The 23,576-nt window shown below is 38.3% G+C and overlaps 2 protein-coding genes across 2 annotated transcripts in view; both read right to left on the bottom strand.

Annotated features, from left to right (window-relative positions):
- Nucleotides 1–23,576, bottom strand: part of LOC139137307 (uncharacterized) — a 622,870-nt gene that overhangs the window by 170,121 nt on the left and 429,173 nt on the right. The window lies entirely within an intron of this gene.
- Nucleotides 10,173–23,310, bottom strand: LOC139147197 (uncharacterized). Its single transcript, XM_070718225.1, has 3 exons — nucleotides 23,167–23,310; nucleotides 11,547–12,868; nucleotides 10,173–10,759 (listed from the first exon to the last, which is right to left on the bottom strand). The coding sequence occupies exons 2-3, from the start codon at nucleotides 12,823–12,825 to the stop codon at nucleotides 10,173–10,175; spliced, it is 1,866 nt and encodes a 621-aa protein (XP_070574326.1). The 5' UTR covers nucleotides 12,826–12,868; nucleotides 23,167–23,310.

The raw sequence follows: 23,576 nt of genomic DNA, 5'->3' as shown, positions 1-23,576 counted from the left end.
TACTTACATCTTTCTAAGTAGGTGAAAGGCCTTTGGATCAGTCAAGTAGTTGGCCGCTATATTGCATTTTGTGTAAAATATACAATTACCAGTGAAACCTACAGTAACTCTGAGATGATGTTCAAAATCCTCCCTTTCAAGAACCACAAGACTTTTCAAAGCTCAAATTTTGCACGTAATATCTCAGTACAAGAAATTGAAATCATATTAACGCTGCCTGCAGCTTTAATTCTTTTTCTTTCTTATTTTTCTTCTTCTGTCAATTCTTTGCCAGCCTAGATGTGGGAAACTGCTGCAAGTACACATCACAAACTTGGCAACTTCTCAAACTAGTGATCAGGGCCATGATAAGTCGTGTACCTAACCTTGAATTTTAATTAGTCACGTGACATGGCGGATATTTTTGCCAAACATTGGCTGTCCTATGTGACCTGAGGGTCTAGTGAATTTGAAACTTGATGAGTAGCAAGCATGTCCTCTGTTTTTTAAAATTTTCAAATACAATCTTTAGCGGTCACCTTACCTTGGCCAGCATATTTGATTTTCAAAAAAAAAATATAATCTTTAAGAATCTTGAACTCCAGAACCGAGAGACCATTTGAATTGAAATTTTAAACAGCTCATCACATTAGTAAGTACTATCAAGTTTGCAAAAAGCTTTTGGACCAGTCACATGGTTTGACCGCCATATTGGATTTTTTTGCAAATTCGAAGTTTAAACTATAGGTTTAAACTCTAGAACCAACACACTATTTGATCTGAAATTTTGCTCATGTCACCACTACTATGAGTACTGTCGTCTTCTCCAGACCCAACAAACTATTTGAGCTGAAAATTTACAAATATCATTTTTACAGAAATTACTTTGAAGTTTGCAAAAGGCATTAGGATTGCTCACATAACTTTTGTGGCTAGATTGGATATTGCAATACATAGGATTTTATCGTAATTCTCCAGAACAAACACGCCATTTTACTGAAAGTTTACTCCTATCGTCTTTAGTATGCCTATTATCAAGTTTGCATCGATGATGTAGTTTGGCAGCCATATTGGTTTTCGGAAAAAGCTACAAAGACCATGTTACGATATTCAGAACTGTTGCTTACAGGAACTTAAAGAATATTGAAAGCTTAAATATTGCACATAGCATCATCAGTGCAAGTCTTTTTAACCATGAAACTGCTAGGGCCCCATCAACGCTGCTTGCAGATGAGGCTCCTTTTTGTTTTACTGGAGTTCAATATTTAGGGGCCAATGCCTTGCAGCTTGGGCCTCTATTGGTATTACTGGAGTTCAATATTCTTCTCTTTTCTTTTTTTTCCTTCTTCTTCTTCCTCTTCTTCTTCCTCCATAACTGTTTTGTCACTCTTGATCTCTGAAACTGCTCGGTGTAAACTTCTCAAAATTGTATGGCAAGTAAAAAGTTTGAGTACTCGTGCATATTATCCTTAAAATTTTGATTCGTCACATGAACTGGTGGGCATATTGGATTTTCTAAAAACATACAAATGGCTTCTCCTGATCATCTAGAGGCCTAGTCATCTTTAAAAAGTTTATATGGCAAGCATAACCTGAGGTGTTTGATATTTGCAAATAAAATCGCGCGCAGTCACATAAACTTCGCCGCCATATTTGATTTTTGAAAAATACCATTTTAATGTAATTTATAAAAATCTTCTACTCAAGAACCAACTCATTAATGGAAATGAAAGTTCCCACGTGTAGTCCTTAGTGTGAGCACTTTGAAGTTTGTTAAAGGCACTTGGATTGGTCACCTGGTTTGCTTGCCATATTGGTTCTGTACCCTGCATGACTGTCATGTCGATTTAGGTCACCATGTAGCAGCACCCCCATTTGTCCCAGGTGTATCTATGCATCTCTTCAAGGTTGGAATGCCACAGCTCATCTTTTTAGTTCACAAACACTTTGCAGGACCTTGCTGGCCAAAGGAGGGTGTAGATCAGCTGCCGTTCTAGCCAGTCTTTCACTTGTTTATTCTAAAATTCACTCCATGTTCTTTGGCATTGCTCCAGACAGCCACCACATCCCATAACCCCTCTGCTGGGTTGTAATTGATTTCCCGGAGGCATTATTTAGCCTCAAGTGCCGCCTCCTTATCGCTCTTAGCCAAGATATGCCAAATCTATACAAAAGGTGCGAGAGAAATCATTGAAATCGACGGGGCGTCCCTCCTGATTGGTAATTCATAACCTGATAATGCTGAGGTTGGCAGCCCGCTTGAGGGGCATCATGAATTGGTTGCTAATGTGATAGACCACTTTCTTGTAGATTTCATTGGTGTACATGTACTTGAGGGGAGACTTACAGATAGTCTTTCGGACGATTGCAGGCATCTGCCAAAATCCCTGCAACTTTCACAGACCAAGGGATGACAGCATTATTTGAGACATGCAAATCGATAATAACAGTGATTCCTAACTAGTCCTGCCACCAATCCCTGTTAAATTATATTTTGTACTTAACGTGCTCAAAGATCACGATTGGAGTGTCAGAAAAGGATCAGGATCTCATCTTACCCACGGCCTTTTATTTTCTTTGCTGGTCAGAAAACACGGTTATTGGTCTATGTCCTGATGGGCCTGGTCAGTGGCTTTATGGTTCTTGTCCTTTGACTTCGGCTGCCAATGAGCACACATTTTGTGATTCTCAGGCCCACATGGTCCCCGCCCATCAACTTGTTACTACACTGATAAGCAGCAGCTGCTTTCAACGTAATCAGCCAGCTGGGGGACGTTTTCAATGATTGAGATATGCACCAAGGCCCTATAACTATGTTATAATCTCCTTCTCTTGAAATTTAAATTTATTTTGTGTGGGTCAGCCTTAGAAACCAATGTTCTTTCAGATAACATTGCTCTTCACTGTCTTTTGGATCCCCAAAAACATCTATGAAATCTGCTCTCTTGATAAAGTTGGCTTTTTGAATGTTGTGGTATAAACTTCCCTTAGCTCTTTGTTGTCCTTTGCTCGGAGGACATGTCTGTTTGTTGTGAACAGGCTGCCCTATTCTAGATCGATGGAGAAGCCAAATAGTTCTTTTGTTTCTGCAGAAACGTTGGGATATTCTTTAGACCAAACATTCTCATCTACACTATTAGCCTATTCACTAAGTAGAATAAAACTGTCACCAAGAAAATCGATCCACAACTGTTCAACTACAAAACCCACCATATTCCCAGCAGTTTTATGGATGGCGTCAATAAATCCTTGAATGGCTGCAGCACTTTCTTGCTGCAAGTCACTTGAGCAACTGGCCCAGTTGTTTGACTGCTTCTTTTGCCACTTTGTATGATTCCCAAAGGGGCCATTGTCTGTGTCACCACAGGGTAGGTCACCACCACCCAAGCCTCACAAACCACCAACTTATCATAGATGGAGAGCAAGGGCTTTGATTGTCAGTCTTGTGGAGGTTAGCAAAGCTCCTTGCCATGAATCACTACAATGCAGTGGTTCATCTCACAGCTCAGGGTGTTCATCAGAAGGGCTGCCACTTAGTATTGTGTAACTCTTGGTGTAAAGCTCAGCAAGATTTCTGTTTGCAAAAGTTAGCTCGTCTTTGAAAGCTATATATCCGGGAATGAGGTCATTCTACTCAGCAATCCCGTCCTCGATCTCCTGAATCTTTTCTGCATTAGTTTGGCATTCTCTCTTCGCTCGGTCAGGCAATTTCCGACCAACCAATGTCGTAAGGGGTGGGTCTATTGGCTTCTATTTCCAGATCACAGTTTTGCCTATCATTGATATTGTTATCATATAAGAAATCCTCGAATCCATTGATTGGGCCAACATCATCACATGTAGCTAGGGCCTCATCCAAGCAGGCTTTGTCCTCTGTCATGACATCTCTAGTCTTCCCAGTCCTTTTGTCTCCTACATGTCGAATCTGTGCATTGCCTACTGCCTCCACTGTATGTCAGCTTCAGACTCTTGTAGTACAACTCTCCATTTCTAATGCTATCATTGGGTCTTAGGACTTCTTCACCCGCTGGGTTGATGCCCCTTTCATGGAGTAAGCATAACTGTCTGTCTTTCAAGCTCTACTTTCTGTGATGCCGGTCTGTCTACCTCAGGCGTAGCCTCATTGCAGGCTATTCACACAACTCTTCCTCCTACGTCTTGTTTTGATCATACAGATACAGCCCACACTTAAGTTCTGATAATTTGACGTTTTTGATTGCTATAATAAAATTATTACATTTTCTTTTAATATTGCTATACAGTAAATATCTGACCCGAAACAGCCACAAGGATCCCATAGGGAACAAAAGCCCTGAGGACTCATCATGTGGTCACTAATAATCCAAGTCAAGTGCAGCTAGCCTGGTCTGTACATCTTGTGCCCCAAATTAAAATCTGGTGTCATGCTCATGCCCAATTATTTTGACCGAGTGTTTGACCTGGGTATGAACGGCCATGCAAACAACAGCATAGTGCAGAATTTTGCAAAAAAGCACAGCCAGCGGGATGGTCCTCAAATTCAAGTGAACGCAAATGTATGCAGGATTGATCAGTCAACTTGAGGTTCAGCGCCAAGCTGTTTTGATGAGAACATTATCACAGATTAGGGATGGAACTGTACAAAAAGATATGAAGCAGCTGCTCGACCAGCTGAAGGCACAGGATCATGGCAAGCTAGTTTTCAGGCTGAGGTATCCTAACAAGATTGCATGGGACTGAGGACCAGCCTCTCATGTGTGGCTTCAATCGAGCAAAACCACTTTCTCTATGGGCTCCAAGAGTTGAAGCTGCCTACAAATCCATTCAACTTGATCATGGAGACATTTTTGCTCTTTACTTTCTTAGTCTTGGGCACCTTTTTGACCGTATAGATGTTGTCGTTAACTATCATCTTCTGCAGAACCTCTTTGCTCTGCAGGTCTTGGGACGCTTGAGTCAAGAAGGACCCTGGAAGCTAAAGATTTCCTCTTTCCAGTTTGGCTTGTGCCATTTTGTGAAGATGCACTTGTACTTTGAGGGGCGAACTTCCCCCTTTTCCTTGTAGAGCTTCGAAGGTTATGTAGTCGTGTACGTGCTTTTCAGGTTGAAGTACATCCATACCAGCCTTCTAAAGGTTTGTTTCAGTGCTCCACGACCTGACCTTCTGTATTGTGGAACCAGCGGATGTCTTCAGCCACCAACAAGGTTTGAATCTTTCTGTTTGTTGAATTTGCATCCTTCATAGTTCTGCAGTTTATGGAACTCAGGTCGCTCTTGCTGATGATCCTTTTTAAATGGCTCGAGAGTGTCATTTTCTGTCTTTGTTTTGATGAGTGCAACCCATGCAAACCTGCCGAGGCATTCGATGATTGTCAGCATGTATCAGTGCTGTTTCTTGTCCCTGGCATAATCTTACATCTCTGGATGGTCAGCCTGCCACTTCTCATGTCCTTTGGTCACAAAACAATTCACCTGGTTAGCCGTTGGAGGGTGCTGATCAGCTACTGCACTAGCCAGTCTTTCACTTATTTCTGGCTGACCTTCATCCCATGCTCTTTTGCACTTTGCCAGAGAGCCGCTGCATCCCAAAACCCCTCTCCTGGGTCAGAACAGATCTCCCTGAGGCCCTTCTTTGTCTTAATCACTGCCTCTGCATTGCTTTTAGTCATGCGTTACCAAATCTAGACAAAAGCTGCGAGGGAAATGATGGAAGTGGAGGAGCTGGCCCTCCTGATCTGTACTCCATCGTCTGACACCGCTGAGGTTGTTAGCCCACTGGAGGGGCCTCATGAGGGGGTTTCTCATGTCATGGACGACTTTCTTTCTTGCAGATTTCCTTGGCGTCCTTCAGGGGAAGATTTGCAGATAGTCTTTCAGAGAGGTGCAGGCATGTGCCCACATATCTGCCTCGGCTGTTGGTGATTGGTAATTGTAAGCCCCCTCAACCACATTGCAGTAGATCACATATTCTAAAAAAATTGAAGAAATCCTCCCTCTTGTGGCTCTCTCTCTGCTTTTCTAATATTTTTGAAACCAAGCAAGGCTGCAAAGCTCTTGTCAGTGTTAAAGTCAATGTTCCACTCTTTTGGCCAGATCAAGGTAGAGTTTGTCTGTTGGCTTTCTCTTTTGAGGACAATCTTGTCCGGCTGGCTGATACCCATGGTTAAGATGTTGATGTTTTAGTAGCCAGGTGGCAGTGTTCTTGCTTTCCATTGCCCATTTGAAATACAATAGCGGATGTAGTCTTTGTCACATTGTTACAAGAGTTGTACGGAATGCAGCATTGCAGCTGTGTGCCGGTGGAACCAAATATGTCAATACTAGAGTCAAAGTTGGCAATGCTGCTTGGCCCCTAATCAATTATCATCCAGGTGATGATTTTCGCTTTGTATAGGTATATACACAAAAGAAGGCAAGCAGTTAGTACGGGCTTTGAGTGGCTGTGTCACCCTTAAATGTCAAACTTCAAGACATAGGAGATATCAGCTTTGGAGGCCCGACAGTGAAGGTGCAGAGAAACAACAACAAAGAGAATGTTTTGCAATACAGGGATGCTTGCAAGTCATTAATTCTGGCTCTGGCAACTGTTCAGCAGCAAAGGCATCAGACTGATTTGACAAACCTGTCTGATATTGCTGACTTTGTCAAAACCAGGAAGACGGCTCGAAACTCAACCCCGTTGCCTTCACCTTCAGCAGCACAGCCAAAAAAGTTTGTGCCTTACGATATCTAACCACTCTGCTGGAACTTCCGCCTACCCCACTTGAGGTTTTGCCACCACAACTCCCGCTAGATGTGCTACATTTCTTATCATATTATGACAACGATAAGTTGCTCAAGCTCCCCGATCTTCAAATACGGCTTGTTTTGAAACATAGCTACCAGATCCTCGCCCATGGCCTGATGCTCTCCTCTTTCTGACCCAAATAGTCTTAGACACGACACTGGCACAAGACAAAACAATAATGAGTCAGAATAATGAGCAAAGGTGCATTCTCAACAGTGGCATCTGTAATTGTAATTACAGCTGCACAATGGGCATAGCCTTTCTATTCTATAATGCAGAGGCATTTGTGTCTGGGTTGAAACCAACACATGAAGCAGTCCTTCACCTGCTGGCTGGCAATCAAAAAATTACTGACAAACTGACTAACATCACTGGTTGCCCACTTCTTATGGAATGCATTAAGCTTTGCACCGAAAACAAGTTTTACTGGCAGACCTTTCACTGAAAGCAGTGAAGAAACTGGGATTGAGTTGGTATTAGATATGTTGGTTAGGGTTTTCGTTTTTGCTTCTTTTGTAAGGACACAAAACACATAGGGGGAGGAGACCTGGACCTGAAATTTGGCAAAACGAGAGTCAATATCAGGATGATTACTCTCAACAAATTATCCTGCTGACGTTAAACACTTTCCACAAACTCTGAAGGATAATGAAGTCAAAGATATTCTGTGACTCACGGCATAGAATCAATTTTTATGGATCTACAGAATTTATCTCTCTCTGACAAAAAAAAAAGGTTGAAAAAGCAAAAAGAAAAAAGAAAAATGAAAGGCCTTCAACTCTGTTTTTCAAGACGAGTCTAGGGGTAAGGCCTTGAGGCTGAAGGCTCCTCACAAGCCTGGCGCTGGCATAAGATAGAGGCTTACTTGCCATTTCTTACTTTAGGATTCTTAGCGACCTGGAAACCAAAACGTTCAATGTCTACTTTGTTTTCTACATAGATGCAAGTTTTCTGTAATTGTTTATAAGCTTTCTCAGTCCTCTCATAAACCCAGTAAGTCTCCCACCGTCGGAATGTGGGTATGGAGTTCTTTCAAAGCTATTCAGTAAATTTCTGAAAATCAGGTTGGAGGTTTAAATGTTAAAATAAAGTTACCAGATTAGTTTGTGAGCTGATATTGATACTCGTTAACTATTCATACCATTTCATGCAAAGATCGTGAGAATATAAATCTTTTAACTAATATTTTTCCCCTTACAATTTCTATTGATGTAAGTGATTGACAATTTGATTGGTGTTCCATAATCATACATAAATTACCATGGATTAAGTGCTAATGGCAAATTACATGGGTTGCCCCAATATTAGCCCCCCTAAGTTATCTGCCATTTTTTGTTGCTGAACCAACGGCTTACACTCAAAAGAGTATGTATGTATGTACACATAAACAGATAAAAACTGCAGCACCTAACATTCTCATATTTGATATACAGATGCACCCAGGGTTGGAGATGTAAATTTATTGAAATCAATGTATTAATATCCATAATACGCAAATGATGTAAAAAAATTCAGTGACCTGTAAATTTATCAAGGTCTGTGACGACCAGCCAAATTTAGTTTAGTTGAAACTGGGAATGCATGTGTCTTAAGGTGACTATGGTTAGATGTGTTGTAAATTTGGTAAAATTTTCAACCTTGTATTTTGGGGCAATTTCCCACTTTTTGGCTAATAGGATCTTCTCTGAAAGCGCTTATTCAATTGTTTTGAAACTTCGTATGCATGAACGTAGATTTATATTTGTAAACTAGGGCAATTAAACCGTTTGTAGTAAAACAATCTTCTTCTCTGAAACTGCTTGTCTAACTTCTCTGTAACTTTGTATGCATGATTCTCTGGTTGACCTCTGTCCTATTAGCTAAGTTGGTGGCGAAAGTGAAAGTTTAATATTCTATGTTTGGGATAATATTTCCCATCTTTGGTAAAGGAATTTATATCTTTTGAAACCGCCTGTCTGATTAATTTGAAACTTGACTGAAATTTTAATGTTCCTACGGACAACTTCAGTTGAATATCTTTAAATTCTGGTGAAGTCCTTATAGTTGTACTGGGGGGGGGGGGCAATTTTTTCGTTTTTGGTAAAAAAACTTCTCTGAAACTGCTCAGCAGACTGCTTTGAAACTTGGTATGCATCATCTTACGGGTGACATCACTCAAATGAACTCAAACTGTGGTGAATTTTTAACATTTGTATTTTAGCTAATTTTTCCAGTTTTTGCCAAAAACGTGCTTCTCTGAAGTTACTTGTCCGCTAACTCTTAAACTTGGTTTGCATGCTCCAGGAGTAAACTTAGTTCGGTTTGTTCAAACTGTGGTGAACGTTTTACAATAGTATTTTGGGACATTTCTCCTTTTATTGTTCAAAACATCTTCTCTATAAATTTGCTGCTGTTGCTTCGAAATTTGATATGTCAATCCTTATCGATGATTTACATTTCACAGCGGTTTAGTTTAATGTTTGGGAAAAAAAACTACAATATTGTATCTTTGGGTAAATGTTTGATGTTTCGGTCCAGAGAAAAATGCCAAATATATCATTTTTAATTTCCCTGGTCTAATTGTAAAAACTTCAGTGCTGCTGCATATTTTGCCTCTGTCTCTGTATTTGATGTAGATATGTGTGCTCAACTCTTGATGAGATTCCGTTCTAATGAAATGATTTTTTTAACCAAAATATGCCAATGAGCAGCAAAAGTGTAAGCTCGGTGAAATCTCAATTACTTTAAGCCAGAGTTAAACATGTTGACGATGATTTGTAAACCTAAGACCTTAAAGCCAATTAATAATTTGTTTTTTCCTAAATACTGTTGCTTGATCAATTACCAAATATTGTTTAGTAAACATTAATGCCATGCCATTACAATATTACAAGAGGACACCTTTAATTCAGTATGTACCAGACTGCATGGTGTTGTACATATGTGTCCATTGCAACAGTTGCCAACCATTAGATACTTCACATTGGTATTTGAGGGATGGCGCATCAACATGGATTTAAATGCATGTGACATTATGAAAATTACTATATTAGGCTTAAAGAAGCTATTAAAAATCACTAAAGCCAGCTAACTCAACCAAATATGAGCAACGTGTCATCAACGCTATTTTTGTCCAAACCTTCTCAATGTTAAAATGCTAGGTGTTTAACTTGCTTAAAACAGGCTGTGTCCAATGTTATTTCTATCTTTATTGTTGACAAGTAAATGCACGTATCTTTTTGCCCGTAATAACACTGGAGATCATGTTTCATTTTGCATGCAAATATTTTGAGAGACGTTTAAATTGTTAATAAAACGACAAGTTTTTTTTCAAAAGATACAGTTTTAGTTCCTTAATACAAAAGACCATTTAAATGGTTGTACTATTATGAGCTAGTAAATGCTGGTGTATCGATTCTGGCACAGGGAGTTTGCAATGGCTGAGAAACTATTGCATGACATCAACATGGCAGGGTTTTTCGCCAAGGGAATTGTCTTTTTCATAGTAAATGTGGACAGTTGTTTTAGAAAACTTACGCTTTATGAAGACGGCTTCGGCGTTTGCAAAGTACTCAGGACTGTACATAGCTTTCACCTGCATCGTCATGTTGATAGCTGCAGCCATCCTCTGCAATTCACCAGTTATGATAGATGGTTCCAGGAGGGATGCAAATGTACCCGATCGACATTTTCCTTCAAATGTATATAGGTTGTATAAGTTAGAAAATGTCAATATGATGTAGACTGACCCCGTTTTGATATCTTTTACGATCGCACCACATTGTTCCACTGCTTTTTGAATGCACTCCAACAGGTGCTGATCTTTCTCATTTATCCTATTCTTCAGATGATCATTGCTAAATTTCAAAATCTCCTGCCAAATATCAGATGTGACACGTGTCCTTTGAGACGCCTTTTTCTCCATATTCGTTTCATCATTATAGATGTGTTGATCCATCTCGTCAATGCACCGTATATCTTCGAAAGATACACTGTGGCATTCTTTCCTTTTGATTTCAATGCTGACTGGCAATTCTGTGATAAAACGGTCATATTATAATGAGTATATTAATGCAAATATACAATTGGGTGAGAGCTAACGCTGGATTTGGTAAAATACTAATATGCCAGTTCTAAGACACACCCATCAACTAGTATGGACGGTAAATTCCTGAAAAAGAGGTTTTAAACAGGAGGCAAAATTAGCAATTAACACGAATAACACGATTTGATGAATGAAAAGAAGTAAAATGACAGTGCAAATATATAGAAAATTTGTTTTCATAATTGCCTTTCTTTTTCGCCATACCAGTGTGACACTTTTTGTTTGGCTGCATCACTTGCATTGCTACAGTCAAATACACAAGGTAACCCATTTCTCTTACAAAAATGCTTTGTCCTTCTTATTGAATTTCAACTCGAAGGCGAATAGTTACTATTTTAAAATTCAAAATTTTAAATTTTAAAGGAGTACTGTAATTAACATCATTTAAACTTCAGAAAAAGAAATGTTGATGATGGCATCACCATGTTAACAAGACGGTATACTCTTGATTTGGTTACCATTTATACCCTTTACTTCTAACCTAGCAGTTCGTAATATATATTGAGAATTATATCCAAATCGTGTGCACAATCGTCTCTGCTGGGGGCTGTTGCTGTAATGTACTGTATGTATTTGTGAAAAAGTAAACCCGTATAGTCCCCTGCCGTTCATGTCACTTGGATTGTAGTTGGGCTAATAAATGATGGCGTCTAAAGAAAGGATAAACATTTCATAGAGTGTACTCAAAAGTTGAATATTTAGCAAGAGTTGTATTACCTGCATGGGAGCCTCCTCCCTCTGGTTTGAGAACTGCTGCAAACTTTCCATGGCTAAAAGATACTTCATCTGATTTATGGAATTCTCTTTTTAGATTCTTGGCATTATCAAAAGCAGAGACCAGGTCTATTAATACATCCGTAATTTTTCTTTTCCAGCTATCTATATTGTTCGCCACTATACACCTATCTCTATATTTTTTAAAGTATTTTGTCAGATATTTACCGACATGTGAGTCTTCAGAAGTCAAAAGTGGCAATCCAACTGCTACAGCTTCAAGGCCATAAAAACTATAATCTTCATTGCAATTTGAAATCAAACATAAATATGATTGCTGAATATGCTTCACTAGGTCTGCAACTAATAAGGAACGCGAAAGTTTTACTTTGACCCTTGAATTCCCACAGTGTTCCCATAAACACCCTATTTCACTGTTTTCCTCAATGCCATGGACTTTCCAGACCAAAGATTTATGATGCATCTGTTTCTGCAGTTCTCCATTTTCATTGACCGCCTTCAATAGGACTTCGTCGACACAAGATCTCTTATGATTCATTTTACCATAAGTAAGTATAACATGATTGTCAATCGTAGGAGGCAAAACCATTTCGTACTGAAAGAGAGAATCGCCTGGTCTTGGAAGGTATTCTTTGTGAAGCTTTTCAAACAATGTTTTGCTAACACGATACTCATTTTGGAAATGATCATGGATGAGAGGACCAATGGAAAATAATGCATCAGCTTCCTTTGCCCAATTTAGCATTTGTGTAGCCAGTAAATCGATATCATATGATGAAGGATGGTCATGATCCGGTACAAAATGGTTGATCAAAACGAAACGTGCCTTAGGAAATAGACTGTCACGAATTTCAGCCGAAGCATTTGCAGTCCTGGGAGCATAACCGATTACATTATGTATGTTCAGCTTTTTAAGCTTGGGGAAATAACTTTCATGATTAATCAAGCGATGCACACTTGGTATATCTCCATTTAGTCGCTTTTTAACTCTTGGAAAAATTAGACTAATGCCGAAATCCTTTGCACAACTTATCTGATCTTCAGTTTCAACATCAACAACTGTTGAATAAACTGAAAATTTTTTCCGTGATGCAAGCTCTGTAACTATCTCTCTATGAAATGCTACAAGGCCACCTTTGCTACAAGACCAAGAATCAAATACAAACAAAACTCCTGGTTGACTGCTTGAGTTAATGTTGCCGAACAATGGGCACCAGCTGAGTACCAGAAACCAGACAAGTTTTAGCCTTGGAGGAACCATTATCACGATTAAGTCGTCTTTGGGAGTCTCACATCAACACGACCTATGGAAACACGAAAAAGAGAGAATGATAATATCACTCGTAGAGGTAATTTCAAAATAGATCATGTTTCGCCGAAGAATTCTGAAAGAATGAGTTTGATCATAAGGACACTTATGAACTGATGGATTTTGAGCACTAGCGGCTTCATTTTAACAGAAATGTGGACGAGAAGAGTGGGGAGACGACTTTTACGACCAACTGACTGTATTTGATGAAGCAGGTGAAACAGATCAATCGAAAAGTGCTTTAATTGTGAATTGTAGAGATTTTACACAAACGATTTTGGATGCTTCACTGGAGTACAGGCAAACCAGAGACCATATGTGCAGATAATAGAGATTCAACTAAATGAAACGTTTCAATGGCAATGTTTTCAAAAGAGATACGAGCTAATATTTGAGTAAAGCTGTTGGACCTATTAGACCTTATTGGACCTATATGCATATTTTATACATATATTATATGTTATGTTGACAAACTGAAATCCTGGTATTTCTCTCCTTAATATACATAATGAATAGTTTTCATGACAGACTAATGTAAAGGTCATTAAGTATAAAAATACGTAATTAGCTGGAATAAAAATACTTAATTTCTTTAATTGCGTTTGGTCAAGTCCTTCTAGATTTATATGCAAAACTGTAAAGCTCATTAGATCTGCAAATTATCAATTAGCCGACACGGAAGTGCAAAACGTCTTTCACTAATACAATACAATTGTCTTAACAATATACATAGTAAGTTTCATAAACTTCTGTAGTGTCCAGTCTTATGTCCCTAATTTTGAAAGTTACTTCAATATGCAAATTGGTAACCAGCTGCTATAATGAATACTAAAAGATATTTAGGCCAGGAAGAAAAAATAAATTGTTCATCGGAATCGCCGCTTCTACTTTGGCATATTTGGAATTTTTTTTTGTTTTTTGATCGCGGAAAATTCTTACTTCCGCATTACAAATATTTTTAGTACTGCTGCTGGTGGTGCCCTTCACTTTGTCGGGTTTTTTGCGGGCACGGGATTTTGAATAAGACGTGTTTGGACTTAGTTGACCGCCAACACGTTGTTGTGACGTCTGAATTTGGTGAATCACGACGCAAAGTGGGTCGATTTCGCAAGAAATTTCCTCGTTTTGTAAAGGTTAGTACATGTCACATCATGAGTATTAATTTGATCGCCAACATTCGGCGTGATGGCCAACAGTTAGTTCCAAAGACGCTATTCAGTGTTTGTCCTGACATTACGTTCGGCGATTTGTTCAACAAGATCATGACAGCAGATGGACGTAGCCCCGCATACCGTGCTGTGTGTTCCGGGCGTTACACGGCCCCCACCACGTGTAATGCCCAGAACACACAGCAGGTACGCAGGGCTACAGATGGACGGTGCATCCGATTGAATGAAAATTGCATCGAAAGTATAAAAATTTATGGCAATGACAAAACACATGGTTGCGTCGATGTTAAAGTACGATCTGAATGATGACTATATAACTTCACTCCGATCACAGTACAGTGTTGTTAGACCATTGTGTAAAATATGTAGAGACAGTAAAGAGTAAAGAGTAAAGAGGCCAAAACATGGGGCCAAGTAAAATAAAAAGAACTCAGATGCTAGGTCCCACCAGGACAATTAAGGACAATACTGAATTGTTGGATTTCAGTGATTTGCTGTACATTTCAGTTTTATTCTGAGAGAATGTTGAAATACTCAGAATATGTTGTGCAAACACTAACTGTGAATGCAATGGCCTATGTTATTGTTGGGAAATATAGTATTGAATTCAGTTACCAGTATCAGTGTTTCTTGTCTGAGATATTTCTGGTAAAAAGAGAAACAATTATCTCAATTGCCTTATCTGCATCTGTGCAAAAGTGTCAGAGAACCGCGTTACCTTCGGCCTAAAAAAAAAATAAAAAAAAGATTTTCGCTCGCCGCTCCTGGGACTTGGTCCAAAAAATCCAATGAACAAGATTTTTTTTTCTCTGGCCTTAGTAATATTTTATCATAGTATCTTCAACGTGTATAGTATGATTTATCAGCTTTGATCAAATCTATTCAGCTTTATCCCTAATTATCAAAGTTCATTAGATATGCAAATGAGTTATTTGTATATCGAAAGTGCTAACATACTTTTTATGAATGTTATATCATAGTATCTCAAATGTACGTTGCAAGCTGCGTCACTTTTGATTAAGTCAGTCCAGGTATATTCCGATCACAAAAGTTCATTGAATATGTAAATCAGTAATAGCTAAAATAAAAATGGTCCATATCTTTGATTACTGTTATATCATAGTATCTGCGATGTACATAGCTAGTTCTGTAAACTTTGATCGAGTCAATTCAGAAACATGGCCCTAGAAAAAATTGTCAAGTATGGAAATCAGCAATTAGCGATGTTTTATCACAGTGCCTTCAACCTACATAGCAAGTTTGATCATATCACTGATTACGAAAGTTCGTTGAATATGCAAATTCTTAATAAGCTGATCACAACATACTCAACAACTTACTTGAGTATTATGTCATAGTATTTGTAATGTACATAGCACGTTTTGTGAACTTTGATACAGTCATTTCTGATATACATGTATACCTAATTAAGAAAGTTTGTTAAATATGCCAAAATTAGTAAATTGCTGAAGCCAAAATGCTAAATGATTTTCAATAATGCTATAGCTGGTATCTCAAATGTAAACAGCAAGTTTCATGAACTTTAACATGGCAAATCCAGATATATATCCCTAATAAAGGAAGTTCGTCAAACATGCAAATTATTAATAAACTATCGTAAAAACGCTGTATGGCTTTCAAATATTATAGTATCTCAAATGTACATAGCAAGTTTCTTCAAATTCGATCTAGTCGATCCAGGTCTATATTCTTAATCAGGAAAATTCATTAGATATGCAAATTATAAATTCACTTACATATCACCCCTTTGTATCTTTCAGCGCTGATTTATCAAAGTGTGAATAACATTTTTAGTGATTCTCAACAATCTGTGCGCAGCCGTTGTCAATGTAAATCAATTATTACTTTTATCATTCATTATGCAAATTAGCATAAAATATGCAAGCCACACCTTCTTAAAACTAATTAGTCCTTTCCATACGCACACCTCATCTATGTACCATATTTGGTTCTGACCTGATAAGCCGTTCTTAAGATATCACTCAAACACACACACACTGATACACACAAACAGACATCACTGCGACATTAGCTCACGTGTGTGAACACGTGAGCTAAAAACACAAAAATAGTCAAAAATACAACTAACTCTTGAGCTTTATTGACAAATTAGGAAAAAACAGACTCTCAGTTAGCCAAGCATGGGTTCATAAACACTTACAGTAACATGATGGCTGGAAACAGTCTGATTTCACAGTAAAGTTTCTTATTTGCTGCTGTTCTCGCTTTCATAATATTGATTGACATAAAATTATGTACAGCGCCTCTAGACATTTGCTTTTGCATAGAAAGTGTGAGATATATTCACAACCCATTCAAAATACAGTATTCATGCTTTAAAATTGAAATCCCCATACGACCACTGAGATGTCAAGAAATTCACCAAAAGGCTGAATGTTTCACACACACAAACACACACAACACACACACACACACAGACAGACAGCCACACATCGCTATGACATTAGCCCAAGTGTGAACACCTGAGCTAAAAATTGGGCTAGAGATATGTATGATTTATTTTCAGAAATTGGTTAGCAGGAAATTTTGCAATTTAGAGGCTTGTAGTATTCCTGTCATTAAAGATGCATTAAAACGCTGTATGTTAGTAGCTGGACATCCCAACTGAGTGAAAAGCCCAAATTGCGTACATATTTGATGTTTAAGACAGAATATGGAATAGAGAAATATTTATAATTTTCCATTTCTAGATCAAAAAGATCACTTTTAGCATTATTGAGAGTGGTATCTTACCTCTGAAAATTGAAACTGGGCGTTACACGAATGTGCCTAACGAGGAAAGACTACGTGATTTTTGTACAAATGTAGTAGAAGATGAGCTCCATTTTATTTTTGACTGTACACTTTACAATGTTGTTAGGAATCAATTGTTTTTTAAAGCCAGAATCTTTTGCTCTGTATTTGATTCATTTGATGTACAACAGAAACTCAAATTTCTAATGAGTGAGGCCATCCCAATTGGCATTCTATGTCTATCATGCATTTTCAATGAAACGAGAAGCTTCTTATACTTAAATTACATTTCGAGCTATTCACATCTATGTACTTGATTTACTATTTTAGTGTCGTGTAAGCCCTTTTGGCTGGGTGTGGCAAACCAAGCTGTTTAAGTCCACAGATGACATTTTAATAAATAAATATAACATGACATATAAGATAACAGCGCCCTCACATGGGCATTTTGAATTCCAAGGAATGCCCCTTTGACCACATATGGGCATATTTAGATTACAGGTGACTTTATACCTTTAATTGACTCTGCAAATGTCATGGTTCTGCAAATTTTATTAAAAATACAAAATGGAAGTATAAAAACTGGTTAGCTGAGAATACTGACGAAGAATGACGGATGTTGCCGTTTGTATGATACTATATTTTAAAGCTTAAATTAGATTTGCGCTAAAACACTTTTGATAACGACAAAGAAATTAGCTTGTCTATAAGGAATGTCTCCGCCACATTTCTCGTATAGCGTGATCACCTTGACATAATTAGCAGCAAATATTTACTGAAGTGTTCCCCAGTCCCTTTGCATATGCTTAGATTTGTTGTTGAAAACCAAATTATTTTATAAGATGGCCAGAGAATGTTTCTGTTCGGGGATTATCGAACCACTTGACAGTCGGCCCCCAGAGTTAATGAAAGCAAAATGATGTCGGTAATTATATTCACAATATTAGAGATTAATAGTATGTATACATTCATGTAATCAAATTTGTATATATGCCGAGGAGACAATGCAACAGTAGATATAATATTTCCCAATGATAAGCATGACCTTAATATTTGACAGTGGTATGTATGCAAAGGAGACAATGTCAAGTCATATTTTTATTTCGAAATGATACGTATTACTTGATTATTTGAAGATATTTTTAAAGATTGCCGTTACTTTCGTCATACCTTGCGAAACAGCATTAGAAAAATGGCACCACTGCAGTTTCGAACGTCACCTATGCTAGGGAGAACATCGATGGAAGCCTTGATAGGGCTACGTGATTGACATGAATGTGAAACTGATGCTTATGTACGTATGTCTCTTGATTCTGTATTTTTTTATTCTCCAAGTCGACTTATCCGTGGGAAATGACGTAATTTCACCCACTGCAGTAAAAGTATTCTATGTAATTGCTTGTGCAACATGAGAAATTAATTTTATATACTTTTTGGCAATTCACTCTTTTTTCAAACAAATATGCCAAGTCAAAATGACTGGCATATATTTTAAAAAGTTAACGTTTGACGGGATGAAAATCATCCCAGACCTAAATGAACTCTTAGATGGTCATCATTATGTGAATGCTGTTATATTTATATTTTAAGTTTTGTGGTAATTCTTATAAATCATTCAAATGGTGCAATAATGAAGAATTCATATCTTGCTAATGGTAACATGAGAAAACGTATGAAGTTTTTTGTGATATCTGCGTCATCATTATTCTTCTTCCTTTTTTGCTGTCATTAAAATGATACCCATTTCCGGTTGGCTGTTGTTAAAATGATACCCATTTCCGGTTGCAAGGCTCTAAATAGACTATGATTGATGGAATGATGGTTTGTAACAAAATAATGGAGTGAAAATGTCAGAAGCAACAGTTGCAAGAGGCCATAAGTTAGGTGTCACTGGGTCTGTAGCTTACATTAAGGGTACTGTCCGGAAATTAAGTGGAAGTGGAAGACATGTCTTCTGTTCTGTGTTTTGCACGGCTTGAAGTCTATACCGGCCTCCCCTTGCAACATTTGTTTATTTATTCAGTTCATGTTAGAATCACTCAAGACCATTCGTACTTTGAAGCGGTATTTAGATGCAATTCGTTTATTACATGAGTTGAACTATTTTGATGGGCAAGATGTTCATCGTGTTTCTAATCGCTGAAAATTACAAGGCATATTTCAAAGTGTTCCTCAAATATCGCACCGTAAACTGGCAATCACCACAAGCATTTTATGTTTGCTTTTTTCAGACCCAAAATATATCGTTTGTTGGCAGCTTTCCTGACTGCCTTTCACCTATCCCGACATAGGCTACCTTAGATCCATCTCTGCACTTGTCTCATCAAAATTTCCTATATACCAACATCAGTATCGTCCTAGGCATCATATGGTCAAAAAACTCAGACGCGTAACAGTGTTTACCCAATGCCTACTCTTACCCTACCAAGAGCCCCGCCTACTCTCAGCTTTAAAACATGTTTTCTGCCTTCAACACCTTTCTGACCGCTCAACCTTTGTTCACCCCGGTAGGCAGGGCTTAAAGATAGGAGAATCGATCCCAGGGATCGAGTTTGGTCTAGTCTGTAACATGACTATAAATGTGTCACAGCCTTTTGTTTTTCAATTACAATTATATTCTAGTAAGTAAATATGCTGGCAAGACAGTCTGACGCCTTAACCATGCCTTTAATCACTTATTTATTTAATCATAGTAAGCTAGGTCAGCTCCTATCCCTATCTTGTCTCCCATTCCGATCTAATTCATGTCACAATTTCTGTAGTGGGGTGCTACTGCTGTCGTTTTGGCTCAGTTACGGGGGAATTAGTGTCTCCATGGTTACCATTACGACATTTTCCAATATATGTTTCCGATATATCCTGTTGATGCAAATGATGCATAACCCGTGATAACTAGGCGAGAATGTCAATATGAAGCAATTATGTTGAATTTGACGCCAAAACCATGCATGGTCCACTATTGGTCAAATAGGAAGTTCCAACTATCACAAGTACCCCTCTATGGTGAATATTCGGTCAGTAAATGAGAAACAATAGGTTTACATAGACAGAGGAGGCCTGGTCAACCGTTTTCAAGCAGAAGTGCTTGTACAGTTGCTTGGATAGTCGAGCGAAGGCCGGGGATAGAGGTGTTAGGCAGAAGGCCGAACCTCGGAAGTGGTGCAAACAATAACGTATGACACGACAAATCGGCAAGCAGTCCTAAATCAGCACAATACAACATTTGCCCCACCCCCATGAGTAACATTGAACGGTCGAAAATACCTTCAAAAGTTCAACGGGTTCAACGCATTTGACTGATGCCAAATTTAGTCGAAAATTCACTATCGGGCAATTCTCTGCATTTCACGTTGCCAGTCCACCGTTGAGATGTGTACTTTTCAAAACAACACTCCTAAGTCACAGTATTGTTCTCAGTAGTGTTTGTTTCCACAAACTCCTCAATCTGCGGTGTTTCTGTCTGAACCCACCACGCGATTCTATCAGAACCTACCAGGCGATTCTGACTATACTATATTTTGTAGTTTATGTATGTATGCTTCAGGTTTGAGTGGTATAAAACATTTTATCTCTATTTTTCGACGACGGTGATACTCCCATCCTGTCAGTCCCTTTTCACTCCCTGACTACATCTTCTTTTTTTCAAAGTAGCCAAACCTCCAACGCCCAAATAAACTCAACCGAAAATGCCCTAAACAATTCATACCGACACCCAAATTCGAACCCACAGACTTGACTCGAGAGTCCTTCATGCTAACTACTAACCCATGAAGAAATTTCTGGCAGCATGGTATGGAAATAAAAAACGAATATTAGTCATGCAAAAATATGACTTTGCTCGCTACGAAAAGGTGATACCTGTACATTATGCAAATTATTATTGATCACAATCGATTTTTACCTATTGACTTATATATTTACTACGTTTACAATCCCTTCGAGTGCAGGCAGGGCAATTTACTACTCATTCTTTTCACAGCTGTTGTGTTCTATACATTTTGGTGGCGCAAATTGACGTGCAGAGGAAGACAGTCATTGCACATTCCAGTTATAACGAGGCAAATTCACAAGCGAGGGCTAGATGTAAACAGGCTGGCCGGAAAGACGCCTGAACCAGTATGGATTAATTCGTGCAACTTATTACTGCCCGGAACTGCATGGGGAAATATTGCCCAACTTCATCGTTTTTTAACAAGCACAAAATTAATTCCTACCTCTTTCAGTAATTTATTGCAGTAAAAATAAACTTATTTCTTGGTCGGATATCCTGTGCTACTGTACAATAGCTGGTGAGGAGAAATGTCCAAACAAAGTATACGAGCACTGTAGGTTCTGCTGAGGTTGGGAATTTTCACATGTAAATGTCAACGTCAAATTTTAAACTCTAACATCTTTAAATGTTAACGTCAAACTTAATGACGACTCTTTTATTTTTTCTACTTCTCGAGCAAAAGTCAGCTTTCTTGACATGCGCAGGCAAGCACGTCTCCAGGGCACATCCCAAGGACGGGCGTTACCTTGTGAACGTCTTTTTGACCCCAAAGGGATGCCCATCAAGATTGTACAAGTATGATTTCAACGGTAAAAAATATTGAAATCAAATTCAGGAGTACCAGAACATAAAATTTCTAAATTGCATTACGTTTTCGAGCAAATGAATTGAAATAGTTTGAAACGTTCATACATGTGTTGAAATAAGTGACTTTAACATTGCGTTTCCCTGGCCAGTCCTGGCAGTGGATTTTCTGATCAAGGTACGTACCATGACAGCGACCGACACTTTATCTTGTGAAACAGTTAAGTTTGCCAAATCTAAGACAACTACCACAAGTTGTCGGAGGGTCATGACAAATGTAATTTTGTGTCATACTTTATGATGACATTTTTCTTGAACTCCCACGCGGTGACATATTTTCGATTGCCCATAATTTATCTTATCGAAGAGTCAACAGGTACATGTAGGTATATTTATTCAGTTGCCCTTGACGCCCACATGCACAACCACGAGATAAACATGTTTCCTTTATCGTAATAATTTTAATACTGAAATTTTCATTTTTTTAAAACAATATCCGCTGTTTGTCACTTTACGCAGCATATATCTTTGTACACATAATAAACACATTATTTTCTCAGTTTCTTATAAGTACGTAACCGCTTGTGTATGAATTGCAATGAGTATGGGAAATGTTGGGGTGACTGAAAGTCACACGCGAGCCTTGTGTACCTTCAGATGCCATTTTCACAACGTTCAGAACTGTCTCGTAGTTTGTACCATTTCCTATAAGTAATTCAACGGTTAAGGACTCAAATTTCACACTTCCAACGCTTGTCGTCTTTTTGGTCAACATGTTTACAAACATCTGTACCATTCAAACTGCAGTCGCTCACCTTTACTATAAATCAAATAAGTTTTTGTGGGCTTGGCAGTCTTTCACCCTTACCTTTTTTGTCGCAGGTCGCCATTAAATAAAAAAGGTGTTCCTGCCTCGGACTGCCAAGCCCAGTATTATGTGTTCGTCATTAAATCGTACTTGTGTCCATTTAAGGGGAGCTTGAGCACACTTTAGTAGGTAGTAATTACAGAGCATGCGCATTTACTTTCCTTATTTGAGTTAGCCATCAGCGTTTGTATTCATTTGCAACTCCCCCACCCTGTCAAACATGTGTTTTCAAGGTGTCTCGTTTTCACAGTTTCAGACGTTGTAACATGTTAACTGATTACCGATCTGTGGCCTTTTCTGTGGCACGTCATCATTAAATAAAAGAGGTGCCACTGCCTCGAACTGCCAAGCCAAGTGTTTTGTGTTTGTTGTTAAAAAGTTAAACACACCTATTTGTGACACATACTTGGCAGAGGTCCACCTCATACCAACGTTGCTAAAGAAAGCTCGCTATTAGGTAACTTCTCATGAATACTTCCCTTAAAGCCTGACTTTTTTGGCAAAAACATATCTTAAAAAACTCTTCATTTAAGTCAGTTACGGGTAAATAAGCACAACACATACGTGAATCTAATAACAACAGCATGTCAGGCCTAGGTATCGAGGAAGAACCATAGTATGCAATTGCAAATACTGTTAAAGTGGTCCTTTAACTTAATGTTCTCTCTTGAAATGAAGCCTGTAAAACACAAACTATCGTTAAATAGTCGTCTGAAATAAAACATACTTCTACACAATGGGCAGAAATTAGAAATGCATGACTCCTAAATGAAAGCTTGACATGTTTAGCTTCACACGGAGAGGCAAGGTTAAGTTCGACCTCTGAAGAAATCTAAAATTCCAGGCGCTATTTTTCGTGGGGCTAGACTGGATCACATGAAATGTAGGATTAATTGAGTACTTACTTTGGTAGCAAAATATCGCCGATAAGTGGGTGTGTAAGATATATTTCCGCCGAGAATCCACAGTTCTGGCAAAGGCTTGCCGAGTTTCGAAAGAACGCACAATGATCACGTCAGAGTTCTGTTTATGCTGTTGCCATAGCGAGTGTCACAGGTCATTAACATGTATGACGCCAATACTCTGTGAATGATGTTAAATATTAATATCAATATTATTTTAATGGGTAAACTGATACGTCTTTTGTTAAGAGAAAACTAACGACATTAGTAGCACCTTTTAATTATCGTATAAAGCATATATTTTATAACCGGAATGGCGATAGTTATAGTTAGTCCAAATTGATGGTTTGCGTTTAATATATGGTATTGTGGAATTTTTGTTTCACTGTCTTTTGTATAGAACCGATTAGCCA

This window comes from Ptychodera flava, chromosome 1, assembly GCF_041260155.1.
Source record: "Ptychodera flava strain L36383 chromosome 1, AS_Pfla_20210202, whole genome shotgun sequence".
In the NCBI taxonomy this organism is placed as follows: domain Eukaryota; kingdom Metazoa; phylum Hemichordata; class Enteropneusta; family Ptychoderidae; genus Ptychodera; species Ptychodera flava.
The sequence above is the reverse complement of the archived record's forward strand: the minus strand, read 5'-3'. Positions and strand labels throughout refer to the sequence as shown.

Coding starts and splice junctions, on each gene's coding strand:
- LOC139147197 (XM_070718225.1), bottom strand. CDS start 12,825: ATGGTTCCTCCAAGGCTAAAACTTGTCTGGTTTCTGGTACTCAGCTGG. Junction 10,760..11,546: donor GGGAGGAGGCTCCCATGCAG/GTAATACAACTC, acceptor GTTTTATCACAG/AATTGCCAGTCAGCATTGAA.